The sequence below is a fragment of the Schistocerca piceifrons genome, chromosome 7 (genome assembly GCF_021461385.2).
Source record: "Schistocerca piceifrons isolate TAMUIC-IGC-003096 chromosome 7, iqSchPice1.1, whole genome shotgun sequence".
NCBI classification, from domain to species: Eukaryota; Metazoa; Arthropoda; class Insecta; order Orthoptera; family Acrididae; genus Schistocerca; species Schistocerca piceifrons.
Genome location: NC_060144.1, coordinates 412,792,276 through 412,808,594, shown reverse-complemented (window position 1 = coordinate 412,808,594; position 16,319 = coordinate 412,792,276). Strand labels below are relative to the sequence as shown.

The 16,319-nt window shown below is 36.4% G+C and overlaps 1 protein-coding gene across 3 annotated transcripts in view; it reads right to left on the bottom strand.

The window, feature by feature from the left end:
* LOC124709135 (DENN domain-containing protein Crag) overlaps positions 1-16,319 on the bottom strand; it is a 333,511-nt gene that overhangs the window by 164,643 nt on the left and 152,549 nt on the right. For 2 of the 3 annotated variants that reach the window (XM_047240798.1, XM_047240799.1), the window contains exons 18-19: positions 8,822-8,929; positions 2,820-2,960 (exon numbers count right to left, since the gene is read on the bottom strand). In XM_047240798.1, the coding sequence (XP_047096754.1) occupies positions 2,820-2,960; positions 8,822-8,929 (249 nt within the window). The remainder of the gene's footprint in view (positions 1-2,819; positions 2,961-8,821; positions 8,930-16,319) is intronic. The other variant, XM_047240801.1, reaches the window with a different exon arrangement.

Genomic DNA, 16,319 nt, shown 5'->3' with positions numbered 1-16,319 from the left:
TTTACTTTATGATGCTACTTCATAGATGCAACAAAAAAGTTAATTATGCCTATAGTGGGCATGGGATCATCGAGCTGGGACCTCGAATCAGTACCAAAGTGTTTCTTGTTTATATGAATAACATTATTATTACATCACAATAATAGTTGTGTCTACACCATCATCCAGATGAACAGCTGCTCGAAACAAGCAGCAAGCTGTGGATGCAGGCCAGTGGAGACAGAGGTATGCTGGAGGGTGGGGGGTGGGGGCACTCATTCGTCTTAACTTCCATGGGACCTGCGATAACAATCAAATGTGGCGTCATGAAAGCTGTGGACCAGGTGAACATTATTGGACACCCTCTGACAGTGATGGCACCTTCTAGTAGAACCAGTAAACCTCCAGGCCATGATTCTTTAAAAGGGGCGAACACCTAAGTATGAGACCGGTTTGATAGATCAGATTTTGTAAACAGCTCGTCTTACTTCTTGGCAAAGACTCTATTGAAGGATACACACTTTGTCCATGTATCCTCCAACTTTTTCATCCCATTGGAAAAATATTTTCTGTCAAACTCTGTAAAACACTCATTGACTGCAACTATCACTTTCTCATTTGATGTAAATTTCTTCCCAGTGAGTCAAAGCCTCTGGTTAGGGAACAAGAAGACGTCACTTGGGGCTAATTCAGGTTAATAGGGCGCACTTTCACCATTGTTATTGCTGATGTGTGGGATTGTGCATTATCATGGTGAAAGAGAACTTTTCTGGGTGCCCTCCTTGGTCTTTTTTCACCCATCACAAGTTTCAAATGATCCAGTTATGGATCTGCCTTTTTAAAGTAATCAATGAGGATTATTCCTTGGGGATCCCAAAAAGAGTACAGCCATCACCTTACTAGCTGGCAGAATGGTCTTTGCCTTTTTTGGTGCACTTTCACCCACCTTTGTCCATTGTTTTGACTGTCATTTGAATCTGGCCGGCAATGATAGATCCAGGTCTCATCAGCAGTCACAAATCTGTGCAAAAAGTCTTGCTGATTGCAATTTAACATTGCCAGACACCGTAATGAAATGTTGTTTCGGATATGCTTTTAGTTGGCCTTGAGCAATTGTGGCACCCACCTCGCATACAGCTTCTTCATACCCAATTCTCCATGCAGCATATTATGTACTACTCAGTTGAGATGCCTACAGTCTCAGCAATACCATGAACTTTAATTCAGCGGTCTTCCACTACCATATCATGGCTTTTGTCAATGGTTTCCTTCGTGATGACGTCAACTCAAGGGCCGGAGTGCCCTTCGTTTTCAGTGCTTGTCCGACCAAGTTTAAATTCAGTAATCCAAAAGTAAATGGTCTTCAATGATGGTGCAGAGCCCGCATGAAATTCGTCATAGCCTGTTTTGATTTGTGTGGCGGTCCAACCCTTCAAATGAAAATGTTTAATAACAGCACGAAACTCTGTTTTCTCCATTGTCAATCACAGTTGACAATTCATCAATTCAGACAGCCATCAACAATGAACTGTACATTGTATATTGTCCGAATTCTTCATAAATCCTTGGAATAATCAAGCTTACCAACCATGAAGATGCATCAAAAATGTTCTGTTCTTTAATGGAAATTTACCGACTCATCAAAACTATCTCGTGTAAAATATTTTACCTCCTGAACTATGTAGCATACATTCAGTGGTATACATGGATACTGCCTGCAAAACGTGCTGTCAACAGAGTAAGTAGTAAAGAAGTAATAAATTAAAATGTCATGCCTGACACTGAAGTTTTACTGCACGAAATGTAGTGAGCAACAAGCGTTTTTTTTTCCTTTCATTATTTTGTGTGTGTGTGTGTGGGGGGGGGGGGGGGGGGTAATCACAGAGAAAAAGTTTGTAAAATATATGAAATTATATTTAAAGTTCGTTGTGAGTCATTAAGTGCTCTCATTCTCAAATCCTGGATGACTGTAGTCTGGGTAATTTGAGCACCACGCGTTACTCTACCTCAACACATATAAACGGTTTCTAGTTTTAATACTTGCCTTATTGTAATAAACCTTTAGTAATATACATGAGTGTCCATGCCACAAGGCTATAACTATGCTACTGTGGCTTGAGGAACTGATGTTGATATCTTGGTCACCAAATTCGCCTGATGTGAACCCATGGAACACGTTTGGGAAACCACTGGGCCCCTTTCCCACACCCCAAGCCACCGGCCCATAATTTATGGGAATCCTGTTACCTGTGCATAGATATTGGTTGCCACATATCTCCAGAAACCTGTCAAAGACATACTGAATTTGCATCTCACAGAATTGCTGCTGTATCACGTTTCAAAGGTTGGCCAACAAGCTATTAAGCAGGTGTTCAACATATTTTGGCCTGTCAGTGCATTTCTGCACTTCTATATTTTTGACAAGCTAACAGTACCTTTGATTAAATACTTTCCCCAGCTTCCCCTTACCAAGTATCATTCTCATCTACTCCTATAACTTAAGTGTTATAGAGTTTATTTTCACTTGTTTTTACGATTAGGAGAAATTTTGTTTCATGTGGATTACAAGGCATATAATAAACATTTTAACTTTTGCAAGAATAGGGAAAATTTGTCAATCTGACCATACTGTGATCCATGTTTTCCTTTTTTACAATGACTTTTCTGAAATGGCAAAAAGTATATCAGATTTCACACAAGACACATTTAAAATTGCCACAATTTAAAATGTTGTATAGTGAATATACACTAATGGAAACTCAACTTTCTTGCCAATTTTCAATTACAACAACAACTTTCAATTATAGTGGCTGGTTGAAATGCCACATATTATAACTTACATGGCTGTTGATGCAGAGGACGCACTGGTGTAAGCAAGGAAGTGCCTGAGGGTCTCACAATGCTGCCGTGACGTGAGCGGAAGCGGTCAAATTGTGCGAAGCCTGAGTCAGAAGGGTTTGCCTTGCTCGCACATTTAACATCTGTAAGCAATATACATGCCACAACTTCAACAGTGTATCTTCTGAACACTTGTCTATTTATTACAATTACAAATATGTAATAAAAAAAGAGATACAAGGAATTCATGCTTAAGCACAGTTTTATTTAGCCTTCTACTTGCTACTAGCTAAAATTATTGATGCAGTAATTTCTGTCCCCTTCACTTCCCGACTGCTCTATTCACATTCAAACTTGCATATCTGCTGTGAATTCCTGATTGTATAAAATATGTAGAGTATAATAGCAACTGTTTGGTATACAACACTTTTCTTTCTCCTGCATTTACATTCCAACATCACATGACAAAAGACATGAAGGGTATTTGTTTGTTGTAGTGGTCTTCAGTCCAAAGACTGGTTTTATGCACCTCTTGATGCTACTCTGTCCTATGCAAACTCATCTCCGAATAACTACTGGGTCATTCCATGTCAAATAGCCTAACTTTGAACATTTTCCCCACTCGATCATCATGGATTTCGACGAAATTATATGTCAACATTTGCACATGTGTCTGATGAATACTGGTAAAGTTTAACATGTGTCAAAGCAATACTGGCCAAGATATAGTCACTTGTTTGACTCTGTGCATGACTTTACACAGAGCGAGCATGAATTTCTGGTGAATTTGAGCTGTTATGTTTCACGCAATATGTTGTTGAAAGAAATCAAATTTGAACACCTTGTACAACTAGACACATTTTCTTAATAATAATAATAATAATAATAATAATAATAATAATAATAATAATAATGAAAAGAATTTTACCAGACATATACACTCAGAAAAATTTAGACAAAGTCATCAAAAATTTAAAAGTTTTGCTGATTACATCTCAAAGATTATAGGTATGATGAACGTGAAACTTGGTGTGTAGTAACCTAACACCACAAGGGTCTCGAAGATAAAGCTTCATTTATGTAACACTTTGCCATACTGAATAAAATCCGCGCAATCTTGAATATTTTGTAAGAACAAAAAATGTGGTATTTTCAACCTGATTTTGTAAACCACTGTGTTCCATAAAACTTTTCAAACTGGGCTCATTAGGAAGACCATTGTTTTAACCACCTAAAAAGTGTATTTGATTATCCAATGCACATTAACTATGCTAGATAATTTGAATCAAAGTTGTCCACAAAAACTGCAGCATGAAAACAATGTAAATTTTGGATTCTTATATCTTGTACAGTAAATGCACATTGAACATGATAATTAATACACAACAGCTCTGTAGCACAGGGACGTGGAGCACAAAATTTTATTCATCTATTTTTTAATATTCTACAAACTCATCAAAAATATGACAATTTTTATGAAAAGGTAGAAACAGTGAATATCCGATACTTGTTTTTCAAATTCCATTTTTTATTACAATTTCAAAACCAGTCTCATCCAAAATAATGTATTTTCAGCCCCCCCCCCCCCCCCCCCACAAAACAGTTGATTTAATTTCAAACATGGGTTAACAATGCTTAGTAAACTGAGGCAAACTGGTTGGAAAAATCACTCTGCAAATAAAGTTTCTATATCTTGTTGATTACAAACATGAAACTTTGGAGACAACTTAGTAACATAATGTTTTCCCAGATAAAATGCATTCACTTACTGCTTTCTAAATTTCCACAAAATCAGTTAAAACTTTATTTTTGTAAAAATTACAAAAATAGATCATATTCAATTTGCTTTTAGTAAATCTGTTTTATAAAACTGAATTCAAACTAACCACAGTTGGAAATCACATGTGATTTTCCAATGTCCACTAACAAACATGGAAATGATGGCAAATGTGATGGAATGTACCACACCAACAGGCTACACTGCAGCCACCTGTTGTCCATGTTTTGTTGCATGTGGTTTTTATTTTTAAGTTGAGAAGCAATATCTCACTGCATTGCATTGATCCATGGTGAAACTGTCAGGAATGGCTGCAGAACATGAACCAGCAACCCCATTGCAATAGGGGTCAAGTCTGACAGCTGTGTAATACCGGCCTTAGGTGGGTTTCTTCATTCAAGTTCCCAAGCCTCCAATTTCATTTCTTAACTTAGGTTCTAAAGCCCTGCTGTGGTACAGTCTGTCTGCTTATAAAGTCACTTGATAAATACCTTATCTCCAATTCTAAAATATGTAGGAGTATCTCTTGTATGTGCCAAGCAAACAACAATATCAATTTTGATTTTAAACTTCTGAACAGTGCAACATTACTGAGATCAACTGAACAAAATGATGCACTGATAAAATTTATGCATCCTCAAGGCCCAGCTCATTCATTTTATTGGCACTAGAAACAAGATGCTTGTTGGGTAACACAACAATATCTCGTTTTCACACATTCTGTTCCTACAATATCATCATCTGGCTGACAGTATCAATTTCCAGAAAAAAAAACAGCAGAAAATGGTTCAAAAATTTCGAATTAAATGAAAACCGCAAAGTTGATAAATTTAAAATAAAAATTTATATTACTTTTTGCTTGCCACCTATGTGAGATACTTCTACAGATTTGAGGATCACAGATAAGGTATTTTGGATGGCTATCAGGCATGACCCTATTGGAAAGGGGTTGCTTGGTCATGTTCTGCAGCCATTAGTGACAATGTCACCATGGAGCAATGCAATATAGAAATATATTACTCATCACTTTAAAAATAAAAACCACAAGCAACAAAACATGGACAACAGGTGGCTGCAATGTAGCATGTTTCTGCGGTCCATTTACTACGATTTGCCATCATTTTCTGCTATGTTAGCGAACAGCGGAAAATTAGACGCAATTTTCTGAATGCTTGAAAACATGCTTTGTCCAACAGTGGTTAGCTTCAGATCAATTACATAAAATAGATTCACAGAAAGCACACTGAATGTGATCTATTTTTGTAATTTTTACAAAAATTAAGTTTTAACTGATTTTGAGAAATTTAGAAACCAGTACATGAATGGCATTTTATCTGGGAAAACCTTATGTCACTAAGTTGTTGTCTGAAAAGTTTCATGTTTATAATGTCTTTAATCAACAAGGTACAAGAACCCAAAGTTTTCATTTGCAGAGTGATTTGTAGGACTATTTTGCCTCAATTTATGTAGCATTGTTGGCCCATGTTGGAAATTAAACCCACTGTTTTGTGGGGTTTAAAACACTTTGTTTCAAATGCGAGTGGTTTTGAAGTAATAACAGAAAATGGAATATGAAAAAGAAGTATTGAATATACATTATTTTCCCCTTTTCACAAAAACTGTCATCTTTTTGATGCATTTGTAGCTTCTTGCAAAATAGCAGGTGAGTGAAATTTTGTATTCAACATCCTTGTACTACCAGGCTACGGCATATTAAGTTTTATGTTCAGCATACGTTTACTCTAACAGGTGTGAGAAGCCAAACTTTACATTTTTTCATGCCGTGTTTTTCCTGCACAAGTTTGATTCAAATTATCTAGCACTGTTAGCTCACTTTGGATAATCAAACATACTTTTTTAGGTGGTTAAATCCATGGTCTTTCTAATGAAGACAGTTTGAAAAGTTTCATAGAACACAGTTGTTTGCAAATTCAGGTTGAAAATACCACATTTTTTGTGTTTTAACAAAATATTCAAGTTTGAACTTATCCTGTAAAATTCTCTTCATTATTATTCTTAAGAGAAAGTGTCCAGTTGTACAAGGTGACCATCGTTTCGACAAACGTTAAAATTTACCAATGTTCCATAAACTTTTGTCGAAATCTGTGATAATTGAGCAGGGAAGCCTAGGAGAGCTGACACAGAGTGACCCTACTGTAACCTGCATCCTTCTTAATCTGCTCACTGTATTTGTCTGTTGGTCTTGCTTTACGGTTTTTAACCTGCCACAATTACCTGAAATACTAAATTGGTGATCCTTGGACAATGTGTCAATGTGTCCTATCAACCAATCCCTTCTTTTAGTCAAGCTGTGCCACAAATTTCTTTTCTCCCTATTTCTATTCATACCTCCTCATTAGTTATGCAATCTACCAAGCTAATCTTCAGCATTCTTTTGTAGTGTTACATTTCAAAAGCTTATGGAATTCTCAACACTTAAATCTATATTAAATGTTAAAAATTTATCTTCTTCGAAAATGCTTTTCTTGCCGTTGTCAGTCTACATTTTATATCCTTTCTACTTTGGCTGTCCTCAGTTATTTTGTGTCCCATATATCAAAACTCATCTACTTTAAGTCTCTCTTTTCCTAATTAATTCCCTCGGCATTATATGATTTAATATGACTACATTCCATTATCCTTGTTTTGCTTTTGTTGATGTTTATCTTACATCCTCCTTTCAAGACACTCTCCAATTCATTTAACAGCTCTTTCAAGTCATTTGCTGTTTCTGCCAGTATTACAATGTCACTGGCAAATTTCAAAGTTTGCATTTCTTCTCCCTAACTTTGATTCCTACTCCAATATAACTATCTTAAGTGAGGACTGTAATATGTAACTGCTCCTAAAACTGAAGCAGCTAATGCACACCAGTGAGGTGGCACAAGACTCAAAAGTAACTGCTTTAATTTGAAATGCTGAAAAAATTTTCACTGCCAATATCTGGGCAGCATTGGTAGGAAAGGAGTTGCTAGAAAATCACCAGATCTTGTGCCAAAGACCTGTATTATAAACATAACAAAGTGAATGACAATGGTTCACAAAGGAGCTACCACAGCAACAAATAACCAGTGAACAAAGTTTGATTGTGCCTTCTGTTTTGTTCACTATTGTCATATTACTCTGAGGGCAACAATTACAGCCACTGATGTGACTGTTGATTTGATTTTATCATGTTCAATTGTCAGTCACTTTGTTATTCTGATACAGGTAAAGACCCTAAATTCCAAACCTTCTTGCAGTGTCTCAAGAAATGAGACTATGCAACACTATTGACGGTGATATGTCCTTGGGTTGTGAACACTAACCTTCTGTCTTGGTGCTATTTGATAGGAATTGGATATATGCTAGCTTACATCTGAACCCTCTCTCTTCTACCATCACAGTCGACATCATAACAACAGCAACACAAGCATGAGTACATTGTACATTTACTCATCTGTCACAGAAATGAGAAGTTATAGTTAAGACACCTGACAGAGACATTGCCCGAATGTTGACAATAAGAAAGCCTTGTGTCAGACCTTGAGCTGTACGAGTAAATAAAACTGTTTTAAACTGCATGTTCTACTAAATTCTTAAATTAGAATTCCCATTTCACAATTGCTTTTATGTAATTTGAACAATTTTTCTGAAGCTACATAACCACTTCCCCTATCAGTTCTTAGAAAATTAAGAAATATATATCCATATCTATCTCACTTATTTTCAAAGTATTATATAAAAAAGATATCTGAACAGATTATAAGCACCTATGAGAATGAGTCTGCAAGTACAAATATCTACCTAGTACTGAACTGAAACATCAGTCACTCATGTGGAGATACAAAACAACATACAATTAGAACATTACAGTAATATTCTTAGTTGTTACAATTTGTTTTAAATTTATCCCCCTACCCCATTCCCATTTTGTCCTTAGTAAATAATTAGATAGCATAATGCACACAGGCTCAATTAAATTAGTTTATCACACATGAATAAAATGAATCAAAGGAAAGAATATAAGCATGCTGAAGAATTTATAATTAAGAGACCAAGTAATGACATATCATACAATGCAGCAAAAACAGACTGACAAAAAATTTATACCCAGAGCAAATTATACATGATTTTACTTACACTGATAACTAGGGTTAATTTATTTTACAACAGAAATAGCAATGCTAAGTTAATTAACTATATTGCTACATACTCAGAAAAGCTTCCAAAGTCAACTACACATACCACCAACAAGTTCTGTTTGCGTATCTGAAGTCACTGCAGGCTGAACTTCACGTGCATTGACACTGACACTTGAGCTGTTGTATCCTGTGTCAGTATCTGTCTGGTTGCCTAAGTAATAGAAGAAGCCAGCTACAATACTGAATCAGCAGTGCACGAAGAAGAAAAGTACTACAACAACTAGTGTGCAGAGAAATGAAATGAAATAAAACTGCATAAAACTACAGAACAGCCACATTCATACAACCAAGGATTATTGCCAAAACTACAGTCCTACCACAAATATTTCAAGATTACATTTTCGTAAGCCTTTTGAGGACACATACAGAATCACAATACACAGTGGGATGTCTAATTTAATTACGCTGTGGTTGTTCTACAAGGAGATAAAAGGCATTTGAGGAAAGAAAGAGAGATTACTAATAGCAATAGTGTGTGTGTGTGTGTGTGTGTGTGTGTGTGTGTGTGTGTGAGCGCGCGCGCCGTGCGCGCGCACTTGGGTTTGCCAACAATGACCCACTATTTGTAGGGAGGAAGGGAGGCAATGATTAACAAAAAATGTCAGAGTGAGCTGGATGTAAAATAAAGTAAATTAAGAAGCTTGGTGCAAGCTTCAGTACAAAATAACAGAAAGGACAGAGGGAGAAGTAAACTTGGATTACCAAAGCAAAACACAATTAAAAGAGAAAAGAATAATTCAGTTAAAGAATAAAAAGAACAAAAGAAAGAGAGGAAAATAAAGTAATAAATGATAAACAGGAAATAACCACAACATAATAAAATGGGGGGCAGGGCAGATAGTCTCTACACCAGCCGAACAACCACACACTAGAACCAGCAACATCATTCCAACAATTTACCTGCAGCACTGTGACAAACTACCTACAGAGAATTGCCAGTGGGCACCTAGTGTTTGACCTGGTCAGACAGTAATGCAAGTCTACATGAACACAAACTCTTCAGCAGGTAATTTGACAAATAAATCAGTGAACCTACCATAGCATAATCATGTTTGTTCATTACAAAATTGTGACTTGTGTGAAAGAACGGAACTTTCATGCATACATAAAACAAGTCTCAAAAGTCTGTAAGATGTGAGTATTGAAATCCGCAATATTCAATGGTCTGCTATCATCAAATCAATTTGTGTCAGTTAAGAGCACAGGTAAATCACTAATAATTGTAGAATCAGCAACTCCAAGAGCAGCAGAAAAATTTCTTCTGGGAGTATGAGCCATAGCATCTGGATGTGTTCATCATCTCACACAGTCACCTTGCAGCATACATCACGTGAATACTACTGAGATAAGAATTTCCTTACGGAGACAAACTCTGTTACAAAACTCTCTCAGTGTTCAAGCTACATAATGTCTGGCGATAAAACTCAAGCTATGGAAGATATTCACTATATTTTCATCAGCAACTTATTGTCTACCAGGACAAGACCTGTGTGTGTGTGTGTGTGTGTGTGTGTGTGTGTGTTTTATAAAATAATGGCTTAGCTTATTATTGACAGAATGACAGCACCAAGAATGAGATTTGCGTGTGCAAATGGACAAGGTTGCGAGTGCAGCCTTTGTTATCCAACAGGGCAGCTTTGCAGGGTAAGGAGAAAACTGTGGACTGCTTGCGGTCTCACCACTTCCCCTTGAAATCAAGTTTTTACTTATGATCCTTTGTGAAGGCCCCATTTCTAACAACCTGTCCCACACTCCAGTAAGATTATAGACACTACCTCTGTTAGATTTGCTGATGCACTATGAACTTTTAACAATGGGTAGGAAAATTTTGATTTTTGTAGTAGTCTATATCAGTGTTTATAAGGCATTCTCAATACTAACTCGTATCTGAACTACACAGTAAATGTAATCACATGTAAATAATTATTTTAACAAGCAGTGCCATAACTAGTTCAACATGTATGTTGAACATATAGTAATGATGGTTTGGCATTGTATCATTTATTTAAAATATAGGTAATAGTCAAAAATAAAAAGGGGAACTAATGACCCAAATAATGAATAAAATTATATATTTCTTTTCTGCTATTTTATAAGTAACATGTAATCAATATGTTCCAGAAATTGTGTGTGTGTGTGTGTGTGTGTGTGTGTGTGTGTGTGTGTGTGTGTGTGTACTGCGGGCATGGAGGCAATTTTAGACTGCTTAGAACCCAAGATTTCGGCAAAATCTTTTTCTTCTTATCTTCCCAGAACTACCTATGCACTGGCTGGTGGCCTGCCTGTGTTTATCTGACATCACCTTCTTACATTTTGGCTCTTGTTGTGCATATGAAATTTGGCTGTATGATCATTAGCTTGAAATGTTCCCTGTCATTTAAGGTGTTTTCTGTGGCATTAAGTTTTCTCAAATGCCTTCTTGTCTCTTCCAGCCATCCCATGGTGTGTCTTAATTTGGAAATGAAATTAAAAATTTTCTTCATTAGCCTATTGGTATTCATTCTGTAAATGTGACTGCAAAACTTTAATCCCCTCTTTAATAATTGCATCTGTGATCGTTTCTATGTTTCTGTGTAAATCTTCTTTCTCCTCTTCATCCAGTTGTTGTCTTTGTTCTTTTGTGGCCTTAAATTTTTCCTGAGTATTTACCTTTCATTTTATTCAAAATGTTTCGCATTACATTTCATTATTCAGAATTTAGTTATCAGTTTTCTAATCGTAATAGTGTAGTTAGTTTCAATAAAGCCATTTTATTTACAGAAATTTGATAAAATTACAATACCTACAAACCATGTATGGCCTAAAATTTGTACAAGAGGAATGTCATTTGTATTAACCTTGACATACCTAAATTGAAACCTTCTTTACTTCACTTTTGAAAGAATAATTTTCTTTTTCCAAAAGTTACTATATTTCTGTAACCATAACTCTATGGTTTTTTAAAACATACAGTTTCACAAAAATTAATGTGTTGATTATAAAATTGCTGTAACTAAAACAGTTTGCCTTGCGAAAATTCTCATGAGAAATGTGAGATTTTAAATATGGGCATTGCACACAGGTTCAGAGTGTCTGTGTGTAGCTTTTGACCTGTAAAGAAACATAGCTTGAAAGATGCAATGCCACTCATCTGAAGATGTCTTTCATTTGTCTCACTTCTCTCCAGAAGCTGTGTTGTGAACAGTCAATCTGATGTTAATAAATAATTAGAATGGCAAAGAAATGGGTTTCATTCATCACATAACTAATCCAAGCTTTGCCAAAGAAATGAGCAGAAAGCGAAGCGGTAGAGGAAGATAAGTAAAAAGTATTTTGTTTGTAATTATGAAAATTATCCCTTTCGCTGCAATGCCAGGAAAGCAGGTGCAAGACATGCACGGTGGCGGAAACAGACTTTCTCATAGTCGATTCTTTCTTCCTCTTTCTTTTCTTTTTGTAAAGTCATACAAAAGAAATGTAACTCGTATGTATTACTTCCTACAGTTTTACAAAAACAATTACATAGAATTTCCACAGGTCAGATAGGTCAAGCCGGCAATATCAGGTGAGAGGCCCTGCCCACCTGGCCATAATCTTAACACAATTCCCGGCCAGGACAGATGGGCTGCAGTTATCGTGGCTGAAGGGTGAATAAATTATTTTTTAACTAAGACAAGTACGTGGGGAAGTGTGGGCAGGAAACGCTGCACAGGAAACACCCCATTGGGAAAGCAATAATGAATTTCACAGTACAACAGTGGAATTTTTATGAGATTAAAGTGATGCAACCAGACCGAACAAAGAACAGAACTTATCAGGAAAAAGCAACATAAGAATGATTTAAAACAAGTGTGGCGTGTGAAATTGAAAAGTAAACCTGTATTCTTTTGCATGTAGCACCTGAGACATGCAGCAACTACCATCCACATGCACACAGGCATAGCTGTGAAAGGGTTAAGTTGTTCAAAAATGATGAATATTTATACTTAGAATGTACTTTATTTGTTTAGTATTTAATTTCGTTGTATATTGAATAGGGTGGAATAATACATCCAGATTTCTACCACTTCTTTTATTACAGAGCCCCAGCACAATAAGGCACAACATAGGATCTCTGTATTTTCAGAGGAGATTTTTATGTCCTTTTGTACAGCAGTGTTCCACTATCACATATTTTTCTATTTTTTTTTAGTTTGGTGTGACACTTATGATCACAACAGTGACCAGGCGTACTATGGATTGCCTGCCTTACGAAATTTTCAATGAATTCACACAGAACACTAAAAATACAAGATCCTCTCAAACCATGGCAGTTGGCAGTGTTTTACTGAGAGAGAGAGGTAGAGAGAGAGAGAGAGAGAGAGAGAGAGAGAGAGAGAGAGTAGCACTGGCAGGTGGATAGAGGCAGTATATAGACCAAAGATGTATAAGATTAGGAGAACCCTCAAAGACAAGCAACATCCTGTTGGCACACCTTTTTTATTGGTGCCTTTTTATTGGTGGAGCTCTCTGTAAGAGTGCATGGTAAGAAATAATGGAAATATTTCCTAGAGGAAGCCTCTGGTATACAGTTATGTGAAGACATTACTTTTGTACAGCCAAAAGTGCTCCAGAATTATGTCATCATCATGTATAATGGTGACCAAGGGTCCTACAATTATTTAACAGCCAACTTCTATAATGATGAAATGGACACCATTGGTCAGCTTGGTATTGTTAATTGTTAACAGCACAAGGGAGGCAATGACTTAAATGGAATCACAAACACTGAATAATAATATCTTTTGAAGTTGCTGCAGTGAGTAGATTTAAGCAGCATATATATGTGTCAGACTGCAAAATAATGAGATACTGGACTTCAGAACTTTTATAACAAGTGTAGTGTTGAACACTGAAAGCATTCACAAGATATTATTACGTGCAGTCAGGTGCTTTTGATTTGTAAAGCCAAACTCTTCTCTTGCATGTGTGAATCATATCAATAATCATTTGTGTAAAAAGTGCCATCATTGTTACAGGTTTTTATTCTTCAGTCTGTGAACGAATCTCACTACTCTTTCTGTTCTATTTTCTAAAATATGTTCACATTTCACAGTTTGTCACACTAATGATGGTATAAGGTAAATGACAATATTTAGAATTGGGTTTATGCCAAAAACCACCTTCCTGTTAATGTGTATATGATGTGGGTTTAAATACTTCAGCAACTCTGACTGTTACATACAACCATTTACATGACTAAATATTCAAAGTATGCATTATGCTGAAGCTAATCACAGTGAAGATATTCTTATTAGTTTTGTGTGTTCAAATTGAATCATTTAGTGACCAATACTTACAATTTAGCGGCTCTTTTTGTTTAACTTCTGTTTACTATGATATAGCTATCAGGAAAGCGCCAATATCAATAACATTATTAACGATACTAAATGTTTTTCATTCTGTTCCACAAATCACCAGCCACCACAATGTACATTGCACCTTCTGTAGAGTGTAGATCATTAACATCTTACATTAACTTACTGTGTTTCTTTTGCACAATTACTATTTCATGGTGTATGGTGTATACTGATAACGTGTGCAAGTGTGTCTAGCAGTAGGCAGTGTTATTAATAATAGTGTCTCCTTCCTATGGTATTCCTTCCCACCCCAGTCATCTCAACATTGGAGTGCAGATTACAGTGTATTTAGTAATTTGTTTCTTCCTCTCTCCCCACATTTCAACAAAAATAATCAGTTTTTGAAAATATAATGTAATTGTAGAGATAAAAGATCTACTCACCAAACAGTTGCAAGAAAATACATACAGAGGCATAGAAATTTGCAAGTTTTCGGAGCTAGCGGTTCCTTCTTCTGGAGGAAGGGTAGAAGGAGAAGGAAGAGGGGTGAAGGAAAATTAATGGTGAGTTTTAGGTATTGTGGAAAGTTCGGAAAAGTCATCCAGAATCCCAGGTCAGGGGAGACTTACCAGGATGAGAAATAAAGACTCAGTATATTTTTTATCTATCCAGTTCCATTATATCCCTCCCCAAACTGTTTTTCAATACTAATTTCGTAAGAGTAGGAGCTTGAATGCACTGTATTAATGTAAGATACATATTACAGAATGGCATTTCAAGTAACTACCACAGGCTACTGCTGTTGTTTCTGTCTGATGCCTTACAGTCAAGTCAAGATAATTCCCAATTAGGAACAGACAGCATAACTGAAAAGAAGTGATGGCATCATAGTTAGGAATCTCAAGTTCTGTTTTACATGGTTTTGTTGCTAATCCTGATAGTTGAATTTCCTGGCTGTACCTAATGGGCAGCTTTCCTACTCTTTGCGCACTTTAAAAAAAATTCTGTTCATTAAATCCATTCTAAAGTATAGGACCACCTCAATGGGTATGAAGGGCACTTGCAAGAAGTATGACGTAAAATATATCTTATCCTCTCCACACATTTTGTAAACGACAGATATGTCTGCTTCTAGCAATAACATTTCAGATTGATATATTTAGAAACTAGGAAAGATATCATGAACAAAGAGAAATGAGAGATCCATGAAAACTGCAATAAAAATGCCACGCAGAAAACAATCCAGCTGATAAATAAACTGATCAGGAAATTTGAAATATGAACGATATTGTACCTAGTATTCACCAGTGAATTTCACTTATACACTATTCTTAAACAATATATACGAGTATATGGATGCTTAGCATTTCTGTAGTATCCAAAAGAAGGTAGTATTATTCTGGACTTCAAATAACTTGAAACATCCAGGCTGATACAAATTAATTTAAAAACATGATTTTTCCTGGCATCTACCTTGCTTTGTAGATTAAGCCCACTGCTCACTACTCCGGACAGATGTGTGAGATCAGACATTGGACATGATGAATCAAAGAAGTCAAAATTAAGGAAACAGCAGGTAGGGGTAGCAAAAATGCAACACTTAGAGTAACCTATTGTTGACAATAAATGCACAAACCATAACATTTTCTTTAAGTTAGAAGCATAAGTCCAGTATTCCTTGTCAATGAATGGCAAGTCTTGCAATACCTGCTACCATTCATACATAAGGACATTGGGCAATAAAATCATAAGATCCCCTTATTCTCTCGGGGGGGGGGGGGGGGGGGGGGGGGAGAGGGGGGGGGGAGTAAATACTGACTTCTATTACCTGACTAGGGCAAAAAGTGATTTTGCATGAGGAGAGTGGAATAGAAAGGATGGGGTTAGGAGAGACCGTGCAATGGGTTGGAACATGTAGGTAAATGGAGGGACATGTTAGATATGCAGCAGTAATCATACTGAATGAAAAAGGGAGACTGGAAGGTAGAGGACTCAAATAAGAAGAAAAGTATGTGGAAAGGTTATGATGGGTGACCTAAGTTGGGGTAGAAAAACAGCAGAGGGACTGAAAGGCTGATGTGAAGGCAGGAGGATGGAAGAGGGGTGGGAGAAAGATTGGGGCATGGAGAAAGGAAGCTACATTGAGAGCAACGAGCAGTGGAGATTTGAGGCCAGAGATGCGAGAATGAAGGACAGTTGCAAGGAATGTTTCCAACTATATAA